Source organism: Halichoeres trimaculatus, unplaced genomic scaffold (assembly GCF_033239565.1).
Source record: "Halichoeres trimaculatus isolate MK-OKI-2021-1 unplaced genomic scaffold, fHalTri1.1 fHalTri1_scaffold_15, whole genome shotgun sequence".
Lineage (NCBI taxonomy): Eukaryota > Metazoa > Chordata > Actinopteri > Labriformes > Labridae > Halichoeres > Halichoeres trimaculatus.
This window is the reverse complement of record NW_027437193.1, coordinates 32,313,399-32,325,406: the sequence shown is the minus strand read 5'-3', so window position 1 is coordinate 32,325,406 and position 12,008 is coordinate 32,313,399. Positions and strand designations below refer to the sequence as shown.

The following is a 12,008-nucleotide window of genomic DNA, read 5'->3' as shown; positions in this document are numbered from 1 at the left end:
AAGATAGAAAGACACAGAAAGATACAGAGAATATAAAACAGGGGGTTTCTTTGTACAAGAGTCCTGTGGAGGGTTCCACCAACCTCTCCTCTCCTTCACACACACACTCCTCTTCCCGTGTTTCTGTGTGCGTGCAGCTTGCAGAGTCCATGTGTGTACTTAAAGTGTATGAGTGTGTGTGTTTGTGTCTGAGTGTGTGTTTGTGTCTGAGTGTGTGTGTGTGTGTGTGTGTGTGTGTGTGTGTGTGTGTGTGTGTGTGTGTGTGTGTGTGTGTGTGGCTGTGTGTGTGTGTGGATGTGTGTGTGTGTGTGTGTGTGTGTGTGTGGCTGTGTGTGTGTGGATGTGTGTAGATGTAGATGTCTACTTGTGTTCTTTAGTGGGCGCAAAGTAGAGCTCCATGGGTTTGTTGACCTTCCAGTACTTCTCACTGACCAGCTCCAGAGAGAAAGAACCGTTCAGGACCTGCAGAAAGAGAAACACAGTCAGAACAGGCTCACATCGTCTCTCCTCATCACTCAAGGAGAGAGAAACACAACGTGGTGTCGTCTACAAGGTCTGATGAGTTTGAGTTGACCGACTCACATCAAAGTCAGGAGGAAGTGTCTTTGCATTCACTTTGATTGTTTCAGCAAAAAATCAAGACATTCCTCACATCTTTCCTGACTTTTCACATTTTACAGCCGAGCTGAAGAGATTGTCACTGTGAGTGCATTGATAAATTATATAAAAGATGTTAAGGGCTTGATGTAAAAACAAAATATACAGTTAAAACAATAAAAAAATGACATCCTTATCATTGTCTCCCAGCACATGGTAAATGATCTGCTGCCATCTGCTGGCACATGGTTTTCTAACTAGTGACCTGAAATTTGAATGACATACGACTCAACTTGTGCCGTTTCATTTTTAATCTCTTGGGAAACATTGCCAAAAATTAGATCCATTTTAAGTTTTAAGGGCAATGAGAGACTTTTACATGCTTTGATATGATCTCCTAGATTATTATAACAGTCTTTTCACCGGCCTGATCCAGAGACATCAACCACCTACAGTCAGTGCAAACCTCAGCTGCTAGGCTTTGAACTGAAACCAGGAGATGTGAGCACATTACCCCGGGTTTACCCTCTTCAAACTGGCTGCCTGTGTGTTTCAGAATTGATTTTCAGATTTTACTGACTCTTTTTAAGCTCTTCATGGCCCCGTACCTTCTTACATTTTAAACCTTTTGATACTATATGAGTCTTTAGTGGCCTCAGGCAGAGGTCTTTTAAATGTACCTGTGACTAAAAACTAAAGGAAACTGTGTTTGCAGTCTGCCTGATAAAATCCAGTCTTATCCTCTTTTAAGTCACTACCTTCAAACCTACATTTATTGGAAAGTCTTCCCTGACTTCACTTAAGTTTTTTGTTTTCTACCAATTTAAATTTGGTTGTAATTTACTGTCTTAGTATTGTAATAAAGCTTATTATCATCATCATTATTCTTGTTGTTGAGGTTTTTATTATCATCATTATTATCATTATTATTATAATAATAATTATTATTATTATTATTATTATTTAGGGCAGGGGGTAAACGATTATTTTTAAAACGATTAATCGGGCGATTATTTTATCGATAAGTCGATTAGTCTAACGATTATTTTTCTGTTGTTCGATTATTTCAAAACCATAATGTATCCCAAATAAAAGCCAAAATGATCTCTCTCATAACAGAGCTAATTAAACAACACAGTTTTGCACAGCAAAATGCAAAATATGGAATAAAATTATAAAAAATAAAAAGGCCAGTCAGTTTACTCTTACAGTCCAATTGGGCTGCAACTAATGATTATTTTTAATTTGTGTAATTAATTAATTAATTTTTTAATCTACGGACCATTTTTTCAATTAGTCGATTAATCACGATTATTTTGTGTTTCAACCTAATTTGGCCTTTAAAATGTGCAGACCTTTATAATTTGACCTGTGTGTTGCATTTTCACTGCATTTACCCAGAGTTAGGTTCTCACCTCTGATTGGTCAGCCCTGTGTCATGTTTGTTTGTTTGTCTTTATTTCATTCATGATGACATAAAAATATAAGTAGCCTACTATACAAAAAAATTAAATGAATCTCAAAATAAATGAAGCCGGTAACAGGGAAATGAAGTTGTTGCAGTGTTGGACAGTCCACTTATTAGTGACTTTGGGCTTGTTTTCTAATGTTTATTTGCTTACTGGTGCTTGTTTTCCTTTTCTCTGTATGATCCCGCCTGACTCTCCAAGTTCTCCATGACAATGCTTTTGGTTTAGTTTCTCTACATGCACTTTTTGCTCATGCGCACTCCGCCCCTCCTCCTCCCCGCTGAGTGTTACCGGTGCAGTGTGAGCTTGAGAGTGAGAGCTCCATCAGATAAATGTCCTCTCTTTTGAAAAGTTAGGGGACTTTTGACACTAGTTTGTGGCTCAGATCCTGAAAAACTGTCTGTAACAGAGAGTGAAAGAGACTCTCTAAATCACGTTATCAGAAGCTAAACTCCGGGAGCTGTCAGGCTGTCCAAGCCGGATGCAGAGCCTCCGTCAGCACACAGCGCTCTCTGGGAGCGGAGATTTTTCCTCATCAATATTCCTCACGTATGAACTTAGTGATCTTTTCCCATAAAAGTATCCAATAACACAGCACCTCATGCTGTGAACTGACGTTACAACTGAGTATTACCCCTGGTATTTGATTTCACCATGTGACAACGACAACAAAAATAATAATACGATGCGTCGACTATTCAAATTTGCGTCGATGAATTTTTATTGTCGACTGGTCGATTATGTCGACTAATCGCTGCAGCCCTAGTGATTGGCATGCGACTTTTTGATACAAAGGCCAATCAAGCTTTTTTCAGAGAAGGTGATGATTCTGAGGTAGGATCGGTATGTCTGACACCCCAACAGAAGGGTCCCAAAATATTGGGCGGTACAGGTCGGTAATCTGAGGATCCGTCCAGGATAAGTCAAAGGAAACGCAACAAAATGCGTGCCAAACTGAACTGCTTGGTGGAACAGGGCTTTAGAAATTACGTTCAGTCTAGAATTTAATTAAGCTGTTACACAGTATGTTGGGATCTGTGTGTGTGTGTGTGAACTCACAGTGAACTGATTTGCAGCAGTAGGGATGTAGATGGTGTACTGTTTCTCTGAAGCGGCCTCCACATTCACAGGACTGGCCTCTGCGTTTCTCCTCAGCTCCTCCAGAGCCAGTCTGACAGCCAGGTACTTAGACAGGTGATCCACAGTGGCGTTACCTGACGTTTTGATGTAGCGAGGGACGAACTCCACGCTGCACACAGACACGTAGCCACATGGTTAGCTCTGCAGTGTTGCTGAACTGTTCTCATCACAGATAAGGTGTGTTTGAGGGTCTACCTGTTGTGACCGTCATCTTTCTCCATCAGGGTTGGATGTGGCCTGAACACCAGCTCGATCTCGCTGGCGCCACCATCGATGACAGAGTCCCCCCCTCCATTCTCAGCAGCGTTGTCCATGTCTAGCCCGCTGTCGTCACTCGTCTTGGTGCGTTTAATGCTGGGACCTGCCTCCTGCAGGGGCGGTTTAATACAGAGGCTTTGTAAAACGACCTGCTGTTGAAATTACATCTCCCCAGATTTGACCATCATCAAAAGACAACAGAGGCGTCAAGATTAGGGAGGTTCCAGAAGAAAACGGACATTTTTTTAATTCAAAGTTTTATTGTTGTTTTTTTATGTCTGAACAGGCTATCCGTTGCTTGCTGGAGAGATTTCCTCTGGCTTTGAATAACTTTGGGAAACTAGAATTGGCAGATGGTGACTCTTTAGCTGACACAGACGAGTGATGCTTTAATGAGATTACTCTCAATTTCTCTGTATCATGAGGATAACACAACAACACTGTCATTTTTACACACTCTAGTAACAACCCGCAGGCTATGGGCTCATCACAATATGCTCATCACAGTCCCCAATCACACACACACACACACACACACACATACAAGTCTAATAATCAAAAGCTGGGCTGTATCTTGACGCCCAAGAATAAGACAGACGAGGTACACACACATCTGGGTGCTCCTTTAAACACAACCAGCATACCTGGTTGCTGTGGACGGAGGCGTTGCTACAGTGGGAAGAGTCTCCGTTGTCCTCTGCTCCGCTGCCATTCTCCACCGTGTGTCTCTTTCCACGCTGCAGTCTGACACAGACACACAGGAAGATGTTTACTTGAGACGACAGACCTTTGATGTACACGTGCATAATGTGTAGGCCTGTCATGATAATCAGTAAATCAATTAACCGAGCGATAAATAAAAACATCCTTGGTAAGTTTGCCAGCCTGGATAAACTGACATGTGCATGCATGTTTGTTTTCCTCCTCTCTTTCCACCAAAGAGGCTGAATGAGAAGATGGCTCACTACGTCTATCTTTCCTAACATCGGGCGGCATAGTTTCTATAGCCGATTTGGCGGATTTATAGCAGCGTGAGCATCTGTCAAAAATGAGATCTTTGGGGGGAAGACGGGGCTGCTTGCGCGTACACATGGAGAGAGCTGAAGTGAGTGTCCTGAGGGGTAAGGAGGAAACACACGCTAATATGAGTGATGGCACGAAAGATACGGTTCTTAAGCCGCCTGCCACAGTCCCAGTGTGGGAATATTTTGTTTTTTATCAGAATGAACAAAGTGTGAGCTCATGAACACCAACGAGCTGATATGTCGCATTTGTTTGAAAATAGTGGCAACGAAGAAGAAGAAGGGGAGGTGCAGCGGAGCCTTGTTCTTTGACAATCCGCTCTTACTGAGGCTTTTGGTCGGCAAAGTAAATAAAAATAAAAGCGCCAAATGTTGGGCGCTCAAAGACAGCTACATTGCCAAAGAAATGCAGCCCTTCAATACGGTTGAAAGCCAGAAATGTTCAAAATGTTTGACAGACAGTACGGATTGACTGGGAAAAAGTACATGTTACAAACAATTCAGGAACTGTATAAACTCCCTTTTATTTAGGCTATAGTTTTGATTGTTGGTTTTTTTGGAGTTCCGTTTTTTCTTTAGAGACAGGGCCTATGTTTTATTGTTTTTGATTAGTATTAATTATTTTCATTGACAAATATTTTTTCCTAAAAGAGAGTCTATTTCATTTTCATTGTATTTTTTTTCTCTTTCTTGTTTCTTAAATTTATTATATTTTTTGTTCAATTTATTTTATTTAAAAGATCCTGACCTTTTAATTACAGTTAAATACTCTTAAGAAATTAAAGTTTCTTGCTTTTGATATGGTGTACACACTTTATTATCCCGTTTATCATAATTACATCGATGAAAAAATGGAAAAAAAACAAAATAATATTGACAATAATATCGTTTATCGACAAAAATATTTTGGAAAATTATGTATGTGTGTGTGTGTGTGTGTGTGTGTGTGTATTAACCTGGTCATGGCCTGTATCTTCAGCCCCTCCTCTATGCTGTGGGACAGAGCCTGCTGGTTGTTGTGTTTACTGATACGGGCCAACACTCTCTCCTGGTGGGCTTCATATTCGTCACGACTGGGGTAGATCTTGCCTGAATTGAGAGGAATAAACGTGTCTGAATGACTGTCCGTCTGTATGTACTCCCTTCAGCATGTGTGGGGTTCACTTACTAATCAGAGCATCAAAGTTTGGGTCAGGGCGCAGCGACCTCTTGGATACCAGCTTCTTACGACAAGTGGGACACTCTTTGTTACTGCAGAGACATCACCACACATTAACATCCACACTATCAACAGTTCCAAAGCAACACTGTGAGGATCTTTAACAAATATTTAGTTGAGGATCTATTTGATCCTAGATGTAAGATGGATTATCAATGAACTCTGAAGTCACAGAAAGCTTCACAGTCCTCATTCTGAGCCTGAACCAAAAACCTGACGACCTCTGTAGAGTCTGTAGGAAGGCCCTACTCTGTCCCCCTTCATGCTAAAACTTACCCAGATCTCAAAGCTGTGATGATACAATCAGCGCAGAAGCGGTGGAGACATTCTTTGGTGGTCATTGTGTTCTTTAACATGTCCAGACAGATGGGACACATGAGTTCACTGTGGAGGGATCGGGGGGACACAGCAATCTCCAGTCCGTCTGTGATGGCCTCCTTTAGCAGAGAGACACACATACAAGATAAATGAAACATGCTGATGTCTATAGCCTGGCTCACACTACAGGATTTTAAAAATCTTCAAAGATTCTGAAATCAGGTTGTATCTCACACATAAGGAGAATCTTCACAGATCATCTTCTCTTAAATCTTAAGCACACTCTAACAACAAGATTTGAAAATACTGACCAGCACACACTACAGGATTTCACCAAGATTATTTGACCAGAGAGAGTGATGCACCACATGTGCTCAGTTGTTTGATCTGAGGTTTTTAGCGCACTGGTGGGACAGGAGGAGAGAGAAGCAGAGCTGTCTGCAGCGCTGCCTTTCATCCATTACGCGCACGCAGAGGGACAGAGGTGAAACTGTTGCTGTATCAGCCAATAATGGCATGATCTCACACCCATCACTGATAAAACAACAGTTTGCTACTGTATGAAAATGGCGTGGTTATGTGTTATTTTTAAAGGCATTATTGAGCTGGCAGTCAGCTGACCCTGAGCCTTTCAGTTGCACTTTAAGCCTGCATTTGTTGTCTGTTGTCCGGTCTCTTGTAAGGGGGCTCTCTCTCTCTCTCTCTCTCTTGGCTGTTGTCATCCTCAGTGGGAACGAATGAATAATCATCCAGATAAATATCAAACATGTTTGAAAATTATCAGGGCAGCTCCGATGGGTCTGTGAGACAATCGTGGGGCTACAGATTCATCTGTCAACCGCTCACACCGGAAGATAATCTTGCCCAAATGTCAGGGCCGATTTTAGTCCCCGACCAGATTAGGGTATATGCTGAAACCCTGAGGTCAAATTTAATACCTTTTTAAGACTTTTTTAAAAACCTTTCAAAAAGTCTTAAGACCTTATTGCAACTTTAAGCTGTTGTCAGCAACCGATCTTTGACAGTTGTAGTTTGAATTTTAACATAAATTATGTAAGCTGAGAAGGAATAAAGCTTGAGAGACAAAAATGAAACTAAAGGCAGGTTAATTGACATTCCCATTCCCACAACAAGTAACAGCTGTTATTTAAGGCCAACTTGCAGAAAGAAAAGCAAGAATTTATTTAATCATTGTCAAAATTAAGGACATGTGGTTGAGATTGTGTTATTTACTTTCTATCAGCGTCACATTTCAGACGGCCACTAAACTACTGTACGAACTGAGTTTGTTGTCACATTAGCCTACGGATATGTTGGGCTGCTAGCGCTATGTATAGCCCGTGCCTCACAAAATTACAACTTTACTTGTTGTCATGTTTCAAAGAACAGCACTACGCACATACTTATCTCGTTGTGTTGTATACAGTAAAAAGGTGATTTAAGAAAATTTGATCCAAAACAACTGAGATCCGGGAAAGCTGTCTCTAAATCGTAAGAATCCAAGATCCCAGGTCATCAAACGTCAGAGAAATTTTCTCAGGAGGTTTGAGGAACTCTTATGATCTAGAGTGAAATATTTTGAGATGCTAAAGCTTTTTCTAGATCCTCACACTGGTCTGTGATGAGTGTGACGAGCAGAATGATTGTCCAATCACCAGGTGTGGTTATTTTTGAAGGTTCAGACCCTGAAAACATTTTCCAACCATATGGACTATTTCAGTGGTGGATATATGGAGCTGTCTGTCTGGTCGGAATAGTTTGTAACAGTCACAAGGAGGAAAATAAATATTCATGGATACATTTGGAGTCAAAGCTTGACTACCAATAAAAATAAATACCTCATAACATTACGATTAAGACTTTTTAATGCTTTTTAAGGGCCTTAATTCTCCCACAATTGATTTATCAACTCTTAATACTTTTTAAGACCCCGCGGACACCCTGCAGATTTCTTCCCCAATTGTCGGGAGGACCGAATCAGGGTTAAATCGGGGCGAGAATCCTGTAGTGTGAGCCAGGCTTATCTGTGGATGGATTTGAACTCTTCAGATGACTGAGCTTCCAGAACACATCACAGGGGGAGATAAATGTGTCAGTGTGTCATGTGAGTAGCTACCTGTGGTGTTCTCTGCAACTCATACAGACTCAGCTCCCATGTCTTACTGAGGGGCTGAACCCCGTTGGTCTGAACCGTCTGAGTCATCACTGCAACACTGAAACACACAGAGCACAAATTAAATCTCTTTAGCTAAATTAATGTTTAAATACACACATGTAGAAATGGGTCACAGCGTCTTCTTTCTACGTTTAGAGAGAAAAACACTTCAGAGTCAGAGGTCTCCACTCAGTCTCACACAGCCGTGCAGTAACAGTGGTGCAGCTTGAACAAAAGACACATGCTTGGCCATCCACTTTGACAAATAGAAAGCGAATCCAGATTGGTTTTAAAGGCAGGACAGCAAAAAGGGAAAAAACTGTATCAAAGTATTCACTTTTTCAGAGATGTGACTCAGTCTGCACGCCTAAATAATACAAAATTTAGTATTTTGTTGTTTTTCTTTTAAGTAAATCATTAGATCTTGAGTAGTTGAGGTGAATCACAGCAGCATCCACACAAAACATAAGATTAAGGGATGCTGAAGGACATTTCCAACAATGACTGTCGTCTCTCACTTCCTTTCCATGTAATGTGGATTCTGTTGTTGTTTTATTATATTTTATTCTCAAATCTTTATTTTTCCCACCTCTAATATGGTCCTAATTCTCCGTCATACCATGAAATGTTCTTGATAATGAATGAAAATGTATTTTGATTTTTTTTAAAGGAACTTAACGGATTCCCTTACATTGTATTCAGCTAAAGGAAATAACATTCCCAGTTTGTTTTTCTATTTCAGAAATAGCATTAAAACCATGATGTATTGAATTTTTCAAGGGCTTTCGTACAATTTGAATACATAACAAAAAGTCTCCATTGTTTGTGCAGATTTTGGGCCCAAACATTGAAAAAAAGAGTTAGAGAACAAAAATGTAACTTCCTGGATCCATCTCAATTCCACTTAACATAATTCTACCTGTCACCATCAGCTGCAGAGAATGGGTTTGTGACCAGGGGAAGCCCACACTTATTACAGTGTCTGATGGAACACCTGTACCCCAGCAGGAATTTTTAAATTAACGTTTATCAGTCTTTAAAGGCAGCCGAGCCATGGAAAAATGACCGTGATTCACAGGGAGTGATCTTCGAGGGTCACAGACGTGTGTCCATGCTGCCACACATGTGACAGAGAGGGCACTGTGGGGGTGGTCTGTGAGTGGATGGGGGCAAATGAATCTGTAAGCACGAACAGAGGCATAAAATCTAACATTTCTTGATATTTTTACAAACCCTGGGCTGTCTTTTCATATTTTCACAGGTGTATCTGTGTAAGAACGTCATGCTGTTGGACACAGATCTATAACGTGCAAATAAACGCTGCCCATAGTGATGTGCAATTAAGAAACACATTTTATAAATACAGAAACATATTTTCTAGATTTAATATTTTATAATTTCACAGCATCACATTAGACATGGGTCTTATTGTTTCTGTTCATTAATTCTGTCTAATCCAAAGCGGTTGACATGCAAACCCCCCGGCGCTCAGACTGTGTGAAATTTGCGGGTTCAGCTAATGCTAACGAGCTAACAACGGTATGTGGTTGTGATAATTATTGTAAACCTATAAACATAGAAACGGGAGGCACAGTGAGGCCCTAACAGCTCATTTTTCTCTCTTTACTTATTACAACAAAGGTTTTTCTAATTATATGTGAGGGACAGAGTCGTGAGGGTGATTAGTCTGCTGCCAGACGGAAAACAACAACAGAGAAAGAGCCTCCGCTACAGCTAAGCTAACATGGTTTAACGCCAACATTCTGCATCACTTCACCTCGGAACACTTAGAAAAACACTGGACACTGTACGAAAACACAAACGGTGAATATACTGACTCCTAGCTTCAATAAAATATGAAAGTATGAGGTCTATTCTTACATTTTCAGTGGTGAGTGTGAGCTGATCCAGCCAGCGCGTTATAGCCAAGGCAATATGGCGTCTGCAAAAGAAGAGGTGCAGTCTGGGAAGTTGAGGCACAATGCCAGAGGGTAAGTAGCGCCGAATGAAGGCGCATACAAAGTAAATAGAGTATCAAAATATATATCATAAAAACCTGTTTTTGATAAAAAAACAATTTTCTTCAAAAAAAATTTGACATCTCAGGCGAAAATGCTCAAAACTTTTCTGAGCATAAAGAATGTAAATGTGAAGGAAGGTTTTCATGGGCCTGCTGCCCAGTCTGCCTCCAACTCTCTCATACACAACCACACAACCATACACGCACGCGCACATGCACATCCACACTTACACATACACATCCACACAGTAAACACAAGTGGAAGATGTGTTAATTTTTGTGTCATTTTTTATGTTGTGTTGAGTTTAGGGAATCTGTAACAGTAGATTTTAGGGTTGGCCAATCAGTTCTATCATCACACTCATTGCATCTTCTTCAATAGAGTTCTTTTAAGTTACAGTATATTAAAGAGGAAATTGGTTACTGGTGTGTTTTTCTTTCTTGAGTGCGGGGTTATTAGTGCCACCTGTGGGGAAGGTGTCAAAGGGGCTAGAGTGACAGAGAATGGGGAGACCTCTCCAGAGCCCAGACTGATGAGGGGAGTTGGGAAGATGTCTCTGTGAGGAGCTCTTCATTAGAAAGATTTGGCCTGCTAATGAAAGCCTAATTCGACATAAAAGTGACATATTTGTCACAACATGGTCTGTTATGATTTACTCTGTTCACGCACACACCCACTCCTATGGGACAATTAGATTATTATGAGTGATAACTGTCCATTTTGTTTTCTAGTTTCACCTCTGTTGCTTTGGTGCCAGAGCTGTGAGGAGAGGCCAGAAATGGAGTCAGAGCTGGAGTCAGAAGAAAGCAGAGAAAATGTAAATAAAAGGAGAAAAGAAAAGAAAAGAAAAGAAAAGAAAAGAAAAGAAAAGAAAAGAAAAAAGAAATGAAAAAAAAAGGGCCACTTTGACAACAAGTGCAAAGCAGTCAAAGATACTTTTGTCTGTGTCATAGAAAGGTCAAGGAGCATAAACCCTCTACATCAGTGTTACCTAATCCTGGTCCTGGGGTACCTCTGCCCTGTATGTTTTAAATGTTACCCCACTCCAACACACCTGATTCAAATGAATGGCTCGTTATCAGGCTAAAGCAGAGCTTGATGATGAGCTGATCATCACCAGGAGAGAGGCATGTAGGAGTTCCATTTTACCTCAATTTCCGGGTCTGTACTCTGTCTGCCGCCCTTTGTCAGTGCTGTCCAACAGGAGCACTGATCGTCACACACGTGGATGTGTTTATAGTCCACTTGCAAAAAGTACAATCTGAATATGAAGAGCACCAAACGAAAAAAATAAAGTCCGCTTTTAGTCCTGACCAAATAAGAGGACCAAAGGACTTTCCTGGTCTGAATACAGCCTAGACTCTAAGACTCTATGCCTGTCTGATTTCAAAGTGTAGCAGAAGCTCCTGTATCACACACCTGTGTCTCATTAACACTCATCAGCGGCTGCTCAGTAACCCTGGTTTGTCCTCCTCAAATCTTTCAAAGATTGTCTTTTAAATCAAATTTTTTTCTGGCCTACCTCATAAATTTATTTATGTAAACGTAAATTCTACCCTCTGTGTCAGCTTGTTAGCAGCTCGACCTGCTACGTGAGACTACGACAGGCTGTAAGTGTGAATGACAGGAGGAGAAGCTCCACAGCTGTAGCTGTAGCTGTTTATTGGTGAAAAGAGAGAGAATCTTTGAACACAACGCTCGTCATTTTTAAGAAAGGTAAACTGGCTGGGGATCGATAAAGCCTAAACTGAATGTACAACTCAGAAGATGCTCTGGTGGAGGTTTGCACTTCAAGATCGCTGACTGGCT

General features: G+C 40.9%; 1 protein-coding gene across 1 annotated transcript; it reads right to left on the bottom strand.

Moving 5' to 3' along the window:
* Positions 1 to 327: 327 nt before the first annotated feature.
* rnf2 (ring finger protein 2) lies at positions 328 to 10,158 on the bottom strand. The gene is made up of 9 exons (XM_074689590.1): positions 10,060 to 10,158; positions 8,140 to 8,236; positions 5,982 to 6,142; positions 5,655 to 5,737; positions 5,443 to 5,575; positions 4,109 to 4,208; positions 3,402 to 3,574; positions 3,126 to 3,315; positions 328 to 462 (listed from the first exon to the last, which is right to left on the bottom strand). Exons 2-9 carry the CDS (start codon positions 8,224 to 8,226, stop codon positions 361 to 363), a joined length of 1,029 nt encoding a protein of 342 aa, XP_074545691.1. The 5' UTR covers positions 8,227 to 8,236; positions 10,060 to 10,158; the 3' UTR covers positions 328 to 360.
* Between the last annotated feature and the right edge of the window lie 1,850 nt (positions 10,159 to 12,008).

Excerpts from the sequence above, each read along its gene's own strand:
- rnf2 (XM_074689590.1), bottom strand. The coding sequence starts at position 8,226 with ATGACTCAGACGGTTCAGACCAACGGGGTTCAGCCCCTCAGTAAGACA. Across the intron at positions 6,143-8,139 it reads AGTTGCAGAGAACACCACAG|GAGGCCATCACAGACGGACT; the intron begins GTAGCTACTCAC and ends TCTCTGCTAAAG. Across the intron at positions 4,209-5,442 it reads AAGATACAGGCCATGACCAG|ACTGCAGCGTGGAAAGAGAC; the intron begins GTTAATACACAC and ends TGTCTGTGTCAG.